The 15135-nt window shown below is 45.8% G+C and overlaps 2 protein-coding genes across 2 annotated transcripts; one reads left to right on the top strand and one right to left on the bottom strand.

Moving 5' to 3' along the window:
* Positions 1–3227: 3227 nt before the first annotated feature.
* On the bottom strand, positions 3228–3695 carry LOC138675092 (histone H2B). Its single transcript, XM_069763073.1, has one exon. The coding sequence runs from the start codon at positions 3652–3654 to the stop codon at positions 3274–3276; it is 381 nt and encodes a 126-aa protein (XP_069619174.1). The 5' UTR covers positions 3655–3695; the 3' UTR covers positions 3228–3273.
* Positions 3696–3947: 252 nt separating this feature from the next.
* On the top strand, positions 3948–4425 carry LOC138675091 (histone H2A.J-like). Its single transcript, XM_069763072.1, has one exon. It carries the CDS (start codon positions 3986–3988, stop codon positions 4388–4390), a length of 405 nt encoding a protein of 134 aa, XP_069619173.1. The 5' UTR covers positions 3948–3985; the 3' UTR covers positions 4391–4425.
* The last annotated feature ends 10710 nt before the right edge of the window (positions 4426–15135 follow it).

Genomic DNA, 15135 nt, shown 5'->3' with positions numbered 1-15135 from the left:
TCCCATTGGTCCTCCTGGAAGGTCCTGAAAGTGCTAAACTTATGTGGCAGCTTCCCATTGGTCCTTTTTTGGAAAGTCCTATACGTGCTGCAGCTATATAAGCTTTGTATGACCGCACGGCCATGCGCTAGTGTACAATTGTATACGTGTGTTTGTTGATGAGTGCAAGTCGTCCTTGGATACCCTACCCTATTGTATGGCTGCTGTCTAGCACCCGACTATCCTCACAACGTGTTACACACGAATCAGCGTCCATAGCTGTGACTGCCAGTGCGGCGCCAGTAGTGCGCTTCCTACCCACGTCCGGGTGTTTAGTGGTGTCTGCCAGCATGGCACAGTTCACACTTCGGTGCTCTTAAACTATTTGTCTCAGTTGCTTATTACACCCAGTTGTGGTGTTGTGCGCAAGTAGTCAGAACGGACTTCTACCCTGAGTCTTGGGACTGAGTTCGCCGACTCCTTGCTTGCACTCATTAGTGCGGTATTGCGGTCCTGTGGCTTAACAGGGTTCGCTTCCACCGCCATATAGCGCTGCCATTTACTAGCAGCAGGTTTTCACCTGCACGGTGGACTCCGGACTGCGAACGAACCTATATTATTTCACCTTATACTTGGTGTGTTCCGCCAGTCCTAACAGACGTTGGTGGATGGTGCAAGACATGATGTCCCAGATGTGTTCAATCGGATTCAGGTCTGGGGAACGGGCGGCCAGTCCATAGCTTCAATGCCTTCATCTTGTAGGGACTGCTGACACTCCAGCCACATGAGGCCTAGCATTGTCCTGCATTAGGAGGAACCCAGGGCCAACCGCACCAGAATATGGTCTCACAAGAGGTCTGAGGATCTCATCTCTGTACCTAATGGCAGTCAGGCTACCTCTGGCGAGTACATGGAGGGCTGTGCGGCCCATGTTCAAGAAATGCCACCCCACAATATTACTTATCCACTGCCAAACCAGTCATGCTGAAGGATATTGTAGGCAGCAGATCGCTCTCCACGGTGTCTCCAGACTGTCAAGTCTGTCACATGTGCTCAGTGTGAACCTGCTTTCATCTGTGAAGAGCACAGGGCGCCAGTGGCGAATTTGCCAAACCTGGTGTTCTGTGGCAAATGCCAAGCGTCCTGCACGGTGTTGGGCTGTGAGCACAACCCCATCTGTGGACGTCGGGCACTCAGACCATCCTCATGGAGTCGGTTTCTAACCGTTTGTGCAGACACATGCACATTTGTGGCCTGCTGGAGGTCATTTTGCAGGGCCCTGGCAGTGCTCCTTGTGGGGACAGGAGTATGCCAACCCCAGCACATGTCTGTTTGCAGGTCTCAGGGAATGATGTACATGTCATAATATAATTGTTCAAATATGGAGCCTAAACTGGATCCCTTATTTTGGATGTTATGCCTCTATAAATAACTTGAGGCCACAAATCTATTGGGATCAAAGGATTTTGTCTTTTTATAAACGCTAAAATCTTGTTTGCTGCAGCTGCCTGACAGTACTGCTGCTCCGCTTACTTGTAACCAGAACACCCAAGTCCTTCTGTTCTGTAGTCTGACACTAATCTCTTTATTATTGACCTTGTGGATGGGAAGGAGATTAAAGGGAACCTGTCACCCCGAAAATCGCGGGTGAGGTAAGCCCACCGGCATCAGGGGCTAATCTACAGCATTCTGTAATGCTGTAGATAAGCCCCCGATGTTACCTGAAAGATGAGAAAAAGACGTTATATTATACTCACCCAGGGGCGGTCCCGCTGCTGGTCAGGTCGGATGGGTGTCTGGTCCGCTGCGGCGCCTCCCATCTTCATTACAAGACGTCCTCTTCTGATCTTCAGCCACGGCTCCGGCGCAGGCGTACTTTGCTCTGCCCTCTTGAGGGCAGAGGATAGTACTGCAGTGCGCAGGCGCCGGAAAGGTCAGAGGCCCGGCGCCTGCGCACTGCAGTACTTTGCCCTCAACAGGGCAGAGCAAAGTACGCCTGCGCCGGAGCCATGGCTGAAGATCAGAAGAGGACGTCTTGTAATGAAGATGGGAGGCGCCGCAGCGGACCAGAGACGCCCATCTGACCTGACCAGCAGCGGGACCGCCCCTGGGTGAGTATAATATAACGTCTTTTTCTCCTCTTTCAGGTAACATCGGGGGCTTATCTACAGCATTACAGAATGCTGTAGATAAGCCCCTGATGCCGGTGGGCTTACCTCACCTGCGATTTTCGGGGTAACAGGTTCCCTTTAAACAGAAATTGTTTTAATGGGTCCATTACTACTCCCAGTACAGATCCTAGTGGTTCCCACTCCTGACCATATTTAATTTAGAGACTGCACCATTTACAACAGATTCTTATCCCTTAACCCCTTTCCGACATTAGGCGTACATTTACGCCGATGTCGAACTCCCTCCCTTTGATGTGGGCTCCAGCGGTGAGCCCACATCTATCCTGGCATATGTCAGCTGACTTGTGCCCAGAACAGCCGTGGGTGGAATCGCGATCCACCCTTGGCTAGTAACCCATTAAATGGCACCATCAAACTCTTGACAGTGGCATTTAATGCTCACTTTTCAGCCATCGGGCCAAAAATCCACCCATCGGTGACCCCCGTCACGTTATCGCAGATCACAGATAGGTTGGCATGATAACCAGGGGTGTCCTGGACACCTCTATGGTCGTCACTGCCGGATTCCAATGAGCACCACCCATGTGATAAAAAAAAAACACCCAAAAAAGTGTGGGATTGCACTTCGTTTGCAATTTCACTGCACTTGAAATTTTTTTCTAGTCGAGTACACAACATGGTAAAACCAATGGAGTTGTTCAAAAATACATATTGTCCCACAAAAAACAAGCCCTCACATGGCCATTTTGACCAAAAAAGAAAAAAGTTATGGCTCTAGGAAGAAGGGGAGCAAAAAATGAAAATGCAAAACCATATACCTCTGGTTAAGGGGTTAATCAGTTAGCCGCCCATCTGCATAGTGTCCCTAGTCCCGGCTTCTGGAGTGTCTGTACAAGGCTGTTGTGTGATTCAGTATCGGATGCCTTTGCACAGTCCAGATATATCACATAAGCCCCATGACCAACATCTAGAATAGCACTTACCTTCACATAGAAAGCCAATGTGCTGGTGGTTATTATATTTTCTGCAATATTTTGCAGGTCATCTTTTATAATGCCGGTCAGTGCAGCAAAACACAGACAAGCAGCCACAGCTCTGATGTAGACGGGGTGGGTGGCTCTTAGAAGAGCCTTTGGGTTGTGGGTGCAGAGCACGGAGCAGATCACTTGGCGCTGGTGTACTTGGTGACGGCCTTGGTGCCCTCAGACACGGCGTGCTTGGCCAGCTCTCCAGGCAGCAGCAGGCGCACAGCGGTCTGGATCTCCCGGGAGGTGATGGTGGAGCGCTTGTTGTAGTGAGCCAGGCGGGAGGCTTCCCCTGCAATGCGCTCAAAGATGTCATTGACAAAGGAGTTCATGATGCCCATGGCCTTGGAGGAGATGCCGGTGTCAGGGTGGACCTGCTTCAGCACCTTGTACACATAGATGGCATAGCTCTCCTTCCTGGTCTTCCTCCGCTTCTTACCATCCTTCTTCTGAGTCTTGGTCACAGCTTTCTTGGAGCCCTTCTTGGCTGCTGGTGCAGACTTGGCAGGATCAGGCATGATGAGAGCAGAATGTTCTCTTCACTGGAAAAGAAAATAATGATCCTGCTCCTCCCAGAGCGGCCGTATTTATAGACCGGCCATGCAAATGAGCAATGCTATCAGATCGCTGTTCTATTGGGTGAGAATGTCATGTGACCAATGTTAACGTCATGATCTCCGCCCTCTGCAGCTCATTGGTGTTTCCACAAGCCTTGTTTGCATTAGTGACTTCAGATTCAGCCAATGGCAGGAGAGGAGGCGGGGGAGCAGCAGGTTATAAAAGGCGCAGGAGACTGCACACTTCCCACACAATAGAGTTCTCTATCTGCTGATAACTGTGAGCTCAGTGATGTCTGGACGCGGCAAACAAGGAGGGAAGGCCCGTGCTAAAGCCAAGACCCGCTCATCCCGGGCAGGACTGCAGTTCCCGGTTGGTCGTGTGCACAGACTTCTTCGCAAGGGTAACTATGCTGAGAGGGTGGGCGCCGGTGCTCCGGTCTATCTGGCTGCTGTGCTGGAGTATCTGACCGCTGAGATCCTGGAATTAGCCGGCAATGCCGCCCGGGACAACAAGAAGACCCGCATCATCCCCCGACACCTGCAGCTGGCCGTGCGCAATGACGAGGAGCTGAACAGGCTGCTGGGTGGGGTGACCATCGCCCAGGGGGGCGTCCTGCCCAACATCCAGGCCGTGCTGCTGCCCAAGAAGACAGAGAGCAGCAAGGTGAGCAGCAAGTCCAGCAAGAGCAAGTGAGCGACACTGACCCCGTATCATCCACACAACACAAAGGCTCTTCTAAGAGCCACCCACACCGTCAATACAAGAGCTGACGCCACTGATCTCTGGTGTGATCTGTAAATACGTTACATGGCTGATTCTCTGTATAGCACTGTGGTGTATGAGGGATATAGCTGCACCAGGCAGTGGGTATAGGGCTGCCTGCTATTAATGGCCTGGCATAGCGCACGTAATTTTTTTTATGGTAGGAGGGAAGGCAGGAAAAAATGTGTGCTGTATAGCTTCCGGTATTCCATTTAATGTGTTAATCCCATATAGAGCAGTATAATGCCATGTGATGCTGTTCATCCCCAAAATAGTGTTCTACACATCCAAACGGTGTAAGTCACATAGTGACAAAATATACCAGATCTACTCTGAGTGGAGCTGCCGCCATGACACCATGTGTTACAGGAAGAGAACAAAGAGCAGAGAAACCAATCAGCACTCAGTATGGCTCCTCCTTCACGCAGCACAGGATCACTTCCCCGTCTACACTCAGTTTTAACCCTTTAGTGCTTGATTTTTCCAGCTAGCTCCCATAGAGCAGAGCACATGGCGATCACCAGCCCCTCCCCCAGCAGCAGGAGCTGTGGCTTCTCCTCACATGTGGGCAAAGCACAGAACTGTTGAGGATTTTGAATTTCCCCCGCACTTTTTCCTGTCATTTTCCCGCTACCCCCCCAAACTACCTATCCCAGTAGTGGAAGTCGTGTGGATGTTTGTCCGGATGTGTGGAATCCTGAACATGAATGTGCTAAAAGTGAGACGGTTCTTGTCTGAGGTCCCAGGTAAAAACTTGTGATCCGGCCAGTAAGAAAGTGTTTCATCAACTCGTGCAAGTTAGACAAATCCAGAAGTTACCGGCTGCTTCCAAGTGTCTTGGCAAAGTGTTAACGCTTGAAGCTACCGTGACATTGCCAGTGGAACAGACTGTACTCACTATGCCGGTACTGGCCCATGTGTCTTTGGAGGGTGTGGACGTACAGATTGAACAGACAGATGGAAAGAAATGATGTTAAGATTGTTGGTTTGCCGTGCGTTGTAGAAGTTTGAGTGGAGCAAGTTTACAGTTGATACTCTGACAAAGTGTCTGAGTTTGCATAATGCCGGAAGATCTCAGCAGAGCTGACGCTAAAGGACTGACACCTGTGGGAGATCTGTGGACCTTGGTTGTGTTGTTGGATAGTCATGAAGGCAGAAGTGAATCACCTCTTTGAACAGATGGAGACCACCTCATGGAATTCTCCTCGAGGCAAGGTGGACAGATCAGTTATTGCATAGATATCAGGGAGTGTTTGCACTGCATGAAGATGACTTTGGGTGCACCAAGGCTATTCAGCATGAGATCCCCACAGGGACTATGGCTCCCAATCGAGAGAGGTATCGGCAGATTCCACCTCAGATGTGACAGGTGAAAGAACTGCTAAACTATATGCTACACAATTGTGTGATTCAGGAGAGCCAGAGTCCCTGGGTGGCCCCCATCATGTTAGATTGTAAAAAGGATGGCATCCTGAGGTTGTGTAGACTACCAAATGTTGAACGCATGCACTGTAGGGGACTTCTATCCCTTGCCCCAAATCAAGGCTTTTGTATCCGCATTGGGAAAAGCTAAATATTTCTCCTCCCTCGACTAGGCCTGTGGCTACTGGCAAGTTCAGATGGCTGCAAAGGATTGCACGGAGACAGCTTTTGTTCTCCACATGGCTCTGTTTAAGTTCATCCGTATGCCTTTTCGGCCTGACGCACACACCAGGAATGTTCCAGCATTTGACTGAAAGATGCTTGGTAGATGTGAATTTCGGAGCCACTTTGATATATCTACAGGTCCTTCTCAAAAAATTAGCATATAGTGTTAAATTTCATTATTTACCATAATGTAATGATTACAATTAAACTTTCATATATTATAGATTCATTATCCACCAACTGAAATTTGTCAGGTCTTTTATTGTTTTAATACTGATGATTTTGGCATACAACTCCTGATAACCCAAAAAACCTGTCTCAATAAATTAGCATATCAAGAAAAGGTTCTCTAAACGACCTATTACCCTAATCTTCTGAATCAACTAATTAACTCTAAACACATGCAAAAGATACCTGAGGCTTATATAAACTCCCTGCCGGGTTCATTACTCAAAACCCCCATCATGGGTAAGACTAGCGACCTGACAGATGTCAAGAAGGCCATCATTGACACCCTCAAGCAAGAGGGTAAGACCCAGAAAGAAATTTCTCAACAAATAGGCTGTTCCCAGAGTGCTGTATCAAGGCACCTCAATGGTAAATCTGTTGGAAGGAAACAATGTGGCAGAAAACGCTGTACAACGAGAAGAGGAGACCGGACCCTGAGGAAGATTGTGGAGAAGGACCGATTCCAGACCTTGGGGAACCTGAGGAAGCAGTGGACTGAGTCTGGTGTGGAAACATCCAGAGCCACCGTGCACAGGCGTGTGCAGGAAATGGGCTACAGGTGCCGCATTCCCCAGGTAAAGCCACTTTTGAACCATAAACAGCGGCAGAGGCGCCTGACCTGGGCTACAGAGAAGCAGCACTGGACTGTTGCTAAGTGGTCCCAAGTACTTTTTTCTGATGAAAGCAAATTTTGCATGTCATTCGGAAATCAAGGTGCCAGAGTCTGGAGGAAGACTGGGGAGAAGGAAATGCCAAAATGCCTGAAGTCCAGTGTCAAGTACCCACAGTCAGTGATGGTGTGGGGTGCCATGTCAGCTGCTGGTGTTGGTCCACTGTGTTTCATCAAGGGCAGGGTCAATGCTTTATGGTGATGAAGATTTCATTTTTTCAGCACGACCTGGCACCTGCTCACAGTGCCAAAACCACTGGTAAATGGTTTACTGACCATGGTATTACTGTGCTCAATTGGCCTGCCAACTCTCCTGACCTGAACCCCATAGAGAATCTGTGGGATATTGTGAAGAGAAAGTTGAGAGACGCAAGACCCAACACTCTGGTTGAGCTTAAGGCCGCTATTGAAGCATCCTGGGCCTCCATAACCTCTCAGCAGTGTCACAGGCTGATTGCCTCCATGCCACGCTGCATTGAAGCAGTCATTTCTGCCAAAGGATTCCCGACCAAGTATTGAGTGCATAACTGAACATTATTATTTGATGGTTTTTTTGTTTGTTATTAACCCCTTAATCCCATATGACGTACTATCCCGTCCAGGTGACCTGGGACTTAATTCCCAGGGACGGGATAGTACGTCATATGCGATCGGCCGCGCTCACGGGGGGAGCGCGGCCAATCGCGGCCGGGTGTCAGCTGCCTATCGCAGCTGACATCCGGCACTATGTGCCAAGAGCGGTCACGGACCCCTCCCGGCACATTAACCCCCGGCACACCGCGATCAAAGATGATCGCGGTGTGCCGGCGGTGCAGGGAAGCATCGCGCAGGGAGGGGGCTCCCTGCGGGCTTCCCTGAGACGATCGGTACACGGTGATGTGCTCACCGTGTACCGAGCGTCTTCTCCCTGCAGTCCCCGGATCCAAAATGGCCACCGGGCTGCATCCGGGTCCTGCAGGGAGCACTTCCGGGTCAGGATCAGGCTGCAGCTGCAGCTCTAATCCTGCCCGGCTGTATGTCAGATCACCGATCTAACAGAGTGCTGTGCACACTGTCAGATCGGTGATCTGTGATGTCCCCCCCTGGGACAAAGTGAAAAAGTAAAAAAAAAAATTTCCACACTTGTAAAAAAAAATAAAAAAAAAAATTCCTAAATAAAGCAGAAAAAAAAAAAATATTATTCCCATAAATACATTTCTTTACATAAAAAAACCCAAAAAAACAATAAAAGTACACATATTTAGTATTGCCGCGTCCGTAACGACCCGACCTATAAAACTGGCCCACTAGTTAACCCTTTCAGTGAACACCGTAAGAAAAAAAAAAAAAACGAGCCAAAAAACAACGCTTTATTCTCATAACGCTGAACAAAAAGTGGAATAACACGCGATCAAAAAGACGGATATAAATAACCATGATACCTCTGAAAACGTCATCTTGTCCCGCAAAAAACGAGCCGCCATATAGCATCATAACCAAAAAAATAAAAAAGTTATAGTCCTCAGAATAAAGCGATGCCAAAATAATTATTTTTTCTATAAAATAGCTTTTATCGTATAAAAGCGCCAAAACATAAAAAAAATGATATAAATGAGGTATCGCTGTAATCGTACTGACCCGAAGAATAAAACTGCTTCATCAATTTTACCAAACGCGGAACGGTATAAACGCCTCCCCCAAAAGAAATTCATGAATAGCTGGTTTTTGGTCATTCTGCCTCACAAAAAATCGGCATAAAAAGCGATCAAAAACTGTCACATGTCCGAAAATGTAACCGATAAAAACGTCAACTCGTCCCGCAAAAAACAAGACCTCACATGACTCTGTGGACCAAAATATGGAAAAATTATAGGTCTCAAAATGTGGAGACGCAAAAACTTTTTTGCTATAAAAAGCGTCTTTTAGTGTGTGACGGCTGCCAATCATAAAAATCCGATATAAAAAACTCGCTATAAAAGTAAAACAATCCCCCCTTCATCACCCCCTTAGTTAGGCTAGGTTCACATTGCGTTAATGGGTTAACGCTAACGGACAGCGTTGCACGGCGAAAATGTCACAATTAACGCCGTGCAACGGGTCCGTTAGCACAACCATTGACAGCAATGTGATTTTCGGGTGTAGCGCATCGCTAGAGCGTGCCATTTTCGGCTCGCGCTAGCAAGGTGCCATTCTTTTGTGGCGCGCCTCAGACGCTGCTTGCAGCGTCCGCGGTGCGCCCGAGGTCCGATCCCCGATCTTCCAGAGCGGGGACGTTAACGCGACCACTAAACACGACACCTAAAAAGACATTGCGTTAGCGCAATCCGCTAGTGCTAAACGGATTTCCCTAACGCAATGTGAACCTAGCCTTAGGGAAAAATAATAAAATTAAAAAAAATGTATTTATTTCCATTTTCCCATTAGGGTTAGGGCTAGGGTTAGGGTTTGGATTACATTTACGGTTGGGATTAGGGTTGGGATTAGAATTAGGGGTGTGTCAGGGTTAGGTGTGTGGTTAGGGTTACAGTTGGGATTAGGGTTAGGGGTGCGTTTGGATTAGGGTTTCATTTATAATTGGGGGGTTTCCACTGTTTAGACACATCAGGGGCTCTCCAAACGCGACATGGCGTCCGATCTCAATTCCAGCCAATTCTGCATTGAAAAAGTAAAACAGTGCTCCTTCACTTCCGAGCTCTCCCGTGCACCCAAACAGGGGTTTACCCCAACATATGGGGTATCATCGTACTCGAGACAAATTGGACAACAACTTTTTGGGTCCAAGTTCTCTTGTTATCCTTGGGAAAATAAAAATTTGGGGGGCTAAAAATCATTTTTGTGGGGAAAAAAAAGGATTTTTTATTTTCACGGCTCTGCGTTGTAAACTGTAGTGAAACACTTGGGGGTTCAAAGTTTTCACAACACATCTAGAGAAGTTCCATGGGAGGTCTAGTTTCCAATATGGGGTCACTTGTGGGTGGTTTCTACTGTTTGGGTACATCAGGGGCTCTGCAAATGCAACGTGACGCCTGCAGACCAATCCATCTAAGTCTGCATTCCAAATGGCGCTCCTTCCCTTCCGAGCTCTGCCATGAGCCCAAACAGTGGTTCCCCCCCACATATGGGGTATCAGCGTACTCAGGACAAATTGAACAACAACTTTTGGGGTCCAATTTATTCTGTTACCCTTGTAAAAATACAAAGCTGGGGGCTAAAAAATCATTTTTGTGAAAAAAAAAAAGAATTTTTATTTTCACGGCTCTGCGTTATAAACTGTAGTGAAACACTTAGGGGTTCAAAGTTCTCACAACACATCTAGATAAGTTCCTTGGGAGGTCTAGTTTCTAATATGGGGTCACTTGTGGGGGGTTTGTACTGTTTGGGTACATCAGGGGCTCTGCAAATGCAACGTGACTCCTGCAGACCAATCCATCTAAGTCTACATTCCAAATGGCGCTCCTTCCCTTCCGAGCTCTGCCATGCGCCCAAACAGTGGTTCCCCCCCACATATGGGGTATCAGCGTACTCAGGACAAATTGGACAACAACTTTTGGCGTCCAATTTATTATGTTACCCTTGTGAAAATACAAAACTGGGGGCTAAAAAATAATTTTTGCGAAAAAATTTTTTTTATTTTAACGGCTCTGCGTTATAAACTGTAGTGAAACACTTGGGGGTTCAAAGCTCTCAAAACACATCTAGATAAGTTCCTTAGAGGGTCTAGTTTCCAAAATGGTGTCACTTGTGGGGGGTTTTAATGTTTAGGCACATCAGGGGCTCTCCAAACCAACATGGCATCCCATCTTAATTCCAGTCAATTTTGCATTGAAAAGTCAAATGGCGCTCCTTCCCTTCCGAGCTCTGCTATGCACCCAAAAAGTGGTTTACCCCAACACATGGGGTATCGTCGCACTCAGGACAAATTGCACAACAACTTTTGTGGTCTAATTCCTTCTCTTACCCTTGGGAAAATAAAAAATTGGGGGCGAAAAGATCATTTTTGTGAAAAAATAAGATTTTTTATTTTTACGGCTCTGCATTATAAACTTCTGTGAAGCACTTGTTGGGTCAAAGTGCTCACCACACATCTAGATAAGTTCCTTAAGGGGTCTACTTTTCAAAATGGTGTCACTTGTGAGGGGTTCCAATGTTTAGGCACATCAGGGGCTCTCCAAACGCAACATGGCGTCCCATCTCAATTCCAGTCAATTTTGCATTGAAAAGTCAAATGGCGCTCCTTTCCTTCCGAGCTCTGCCATGCGCCCAAACAGTGGTTTACCCCCACATATGGGGTATCAGCGTACTCAGGACAAATTGGCCAACAATTTTTGAGGTCCAATTTCTTCTCTTACTCTTGGGAAAATAAAAAATTGGGGGCGAAAAGATCATTTTTGTGAAAAAATATGATTTTTTATTTTTACGGCTCTGCATTATAAACTTCTGTGAAGCAATTGGTGGGTCAAAGTGGTCACCACACATCTAGATAAGTTCCTTAGGGTGTCTACTTTCCAAAATGGTGTCACTTGTGGGGGGTTTCAATGTTTAGGCACATCAGTGGCTCTCCAAACGCAACATGGTGTCCCATCTCAATTCCTGTCAATTTTGCATTTAAAAGTCAAACGGCGCTCCTTTCCTTCCGAGCTCTGCCATGCGCCCAAACAGTGGTTTACCCCCACATATGGGGTATCAGCGTACTCAGTACAGATTGTACAACAATGTTTGGCATCCATTTTATCCTGTTACCCTTGGTAAAATAAAACAAATTGGAGCTGAAATAAATTTTGTGTGAAAAAAAGTTAAATGTTAATTTTTATTTAAACATTTCAAAAATTCCTGTGAAACCCCTGAAGAGTTAATAAACTTCTTGAATGTGGTTTTGAGCACCTTGAGGGGTGCAGTTTTTAGAATGTTGTCACACTTGGGTATTTTCTATCATATAGACCCCTCAAAATGACATCAAATGAGATGTGGTCCCTAAAAAAAAAATGGTGTTGTAAAAATGGGAGATTGCTGGTCAACTTTTAACCCTTATAACTCCCTAACAAAAAAAAATTTTGGTTCCAAAATTGTGCTGATGTAAAGTAGACATGTGGGAAATGTTACTTATTAAGTATTTTGCGTGACATATCTCTGTGATTTAAGGGCATAAAAATTTAAAGTTGGAAAATTGCAAAATTTTCAAAATTTTCGCCAAATTTCCGTTTTTTTCACAAATAAACGCAAGTTATATCGAATAAATGTTACTACTAAAATGAAGTACAATATGTCACGAGAAAACAATGTCAGAATCGCCAAGATCCGTTGAAGCGCTCCAGAGTTATAACCTCATAAAGGGACAGTGGTCAGAATTGTAAAAATTGGCCCGGTCATTAACGTGCAAACCACCCTCGGGGCTTAAGGGGTTAAAAAACACTTTTATTTGATTGGATGGGTGAAATATGCTAATTTATTGAGACAGGTTTTTTGGGTTATCAGGAGTTGTATGCAAAAATCATCAGTATTAAAACAATAAAAGACCTGACAAATTTCAGTTGGTGGATAATGAATCTATAATATATGAAAGTTTAATTGTAATAATTACATTATGGTAAATAATGAAATTTAACACTATATGCTAATTTTTTGAGAAGGACCTGTAGATGATATAATCATTTATTCCACCATGTTTGAAGATCACCTTAACCAGCTGGAGCAAGTATTGGAGCAGCTTCAAAGGCATGAATTAAAAGTTAAGCCCCGGAAGTGTCACCTATTTAAGTGGGAAATGGAGTACCGGGGACACACTGTCTAGTGCGGAAGGTGGCTGCAGTGCAAAAGTGGCCCACGCCGGTCAACCTGAGGGAATTGAGAGAATTCCTAGGGCTAGCCTGGTACTACCGCAGGTTCATAAAAGACTTCAACAAGACTGCGGTACCACTCAATGAACTGTTAAGGAGGTCGGCTGGAGAAGCCAAGCGTCAACCAATTCGGTGGTGCCCACAACAGGAGTTTCAGGAGTTAAAGATGACATTGACCAATGCACCAGTTTTTGTCTATGCTGACTTCTTGCAACCCTTCGTAATGTACACTGACGAGAGCCTACACAGACTGGAGGCCGGACTGTAGAAAGACCTAGATGAAGAGCTTGTAGTAACAGCCCAGGAGTCCAGAGAAGAGTCTAGACCCATCTAGATCCTGGGTCGTTCCAGGGAAGAATGGATTCACCTGCGGGCAAATGCCAAATCAGAAGGCTAGGACCGCTTCACCCCCAAGTACCCTACAGATCTTGGGCCAGTGGGAAAGGATCTTCCTGACAAATTACCTTGTGTGTCGAAGGATTCAACTTCCTTGTGAGTTCAATTTTACTTGACATGTAGTAGTTCCAGAAGCGGTGGATATAGAACTGGCTAAAGAAGCCCATTTTGGGGGGTTGCCCCCCTCGGTGTGGAGAAGACCTTTCAGTCGTTGGAACAACTGGTATACTGGCCTCAACTGCGATAGGAGGTTGAAGGTGTTTCCTGATGGTGTCACCAGTGTGAGCTGAACAAACCCCCGGGTCAATAGTGACTTTTAGGATTGCTACTTCCAATAAGTGGAACTAGAATCCAACTCTTTCTCGCTGTAGAGAAAATGATGGCCAAGAGAAAATGCCACATGATGGCAGTAGAGAGTGTTTTTTCTCATTCATCAATTTCTTGTGTCTAGATAATGTATTCTGTAGTCTTCTGCCCCCGTGTGGCTCATTAGTAGAATGCAAGAATTACATTTTTTATTTTCTGAACCCACAAGGCTTTTTGGCTGTAAAATTTAGTATAATCAACTTTCAGAAAAGATGAATAGATAATTTTTCAGCATAACCTAGCTATCTAACTCTAATTAACTCTTACTTTCCACTGTGCTAGGAAACAAACCATAAACATTTTCTATCGATTTACGGGACGGTTGGGAGCTATGGCTTCTGTGCAACTATCATTAATCAAAGTGTAATGTACAAACAAATGCTAATATGATCTGCAGATTGCACTGTACATATCATTATAAAGTAAGTAATACTGCCATTTAACTAGACCTTTATAATGAGGATCCTCCGCATGGTGCGACATCCTGCAGGTCGTGAGCTTCAAGGTATATTAGTAATTGGGTATTTAGGTCACTAAGTTCTTCTGTCCCACATCAGTAACATGAAAATATCAGCTTATTATTTAATAAACCAGGAAATGGTCACATCGGCAGGCTGAGTGTTTGACGTCGCTTCTCTGTGCACTATGTGTCAGTATTATCTGCTAGCTATTGAAGCCATTCTACGCTTGGGTTGCGAGCATTTTTATTGGTATATTTACAGTGTCTTCAATACAATGTCGCCGGAGATTGCGGCATGCGCACGTGCTGACTCCGGTGCCATTTTTTGAAGTAATGAACTACAACGTCAACATAACAGTGTGCATGTGCCAGTCATAGGGATTATGGCGATGGCCGATACATGCTCATTACTATGTTGACGTTGTGGCACCACTTTTTATTAAAATGGTGCCGGAGTCAATATGTGTTTATCCCGCGATATCCGCCACCATTTCACCGACAGAAGAACATGAATAAAATGGCGCTGAAGTGCGGTATGGCACATTCTGACTCTGGCACCACACTGCATAGGCAGCTTCAGACATAAGGACGCATCCACCATTATATATAAGATTATTTCACTTGTCACCTGGAAATGATTTCAGGATTTTGATAGCTATTAAGATTGTTTGAAGGGACGCTGCACCTGCTATGTATTGTTCTCTGTTATCAGCCCTGGCAGATTGGGGATAGACTGAATGTAGTGCTCAATGGGATGAGTGACGGGAAGTGAAGAGACCTCCCTGACCCATTTGATCAGAGTTCTCCAGTTCTGGAACCATATGTGACTAATATCTTCTGCTCCTCTTATAAAGCTGTTAGAGGACCCTCCATTTACCATAGATAGTATGTCTTGCTGTGTTAGAAGGTGCCGTTCAGCACCAGGGCCCATGTTCAGCCTCGTCCATCTTCTTTTGCTTCCTCATATCTCTTATAATTGAAGATACAGTCTCAAGTATATAACAGGCGATCAGGCGTGTTGAGATATGGAATTACAGGAAAATAAAGCATTAAATTATAAAATAAAAATGAAACTCATTTGCAAATTTGTATGACT

This window comes from Ranitomeya imitator, chromosome 4 (assembly GCF_032444005.1).
Source record: "Ranitomeya imitator isolate aRanImi1 chromosome 4, aRanImi1.pri, whole genome shotgun sequence".
NCBI classification, from domain to species: domain Eukaryota; kingdom Metazoa; phylum Chordata; class Amphibia; order Anura; family Dendrobatidae; genus Ranitomeya; species Ranitomeya imitator.
The sequence above is the reverse complement of the archived record's forward strand: the minus strand, read 5'-3'. Positions and strand labels throughout refer to the sequence as shown.

Bases quoted from the DNA above. Each gene is read 5' to 3' on its own strand.
- LOC138675091 (XM_069763072.1), top strand. From the start codon at position 3,986: ATGTCTGGACGCGGCAAACAAGGAGGGAAGGCCCGTGCTAAAGCCAAG.
- LOC138675092 (XM_069763073.1), bottom strand. From the start codon at position 3,654: ATGCCTGATCCTGCCAAGTCTGCACCAGCAGCCAAGAAGGGCTCCAAG.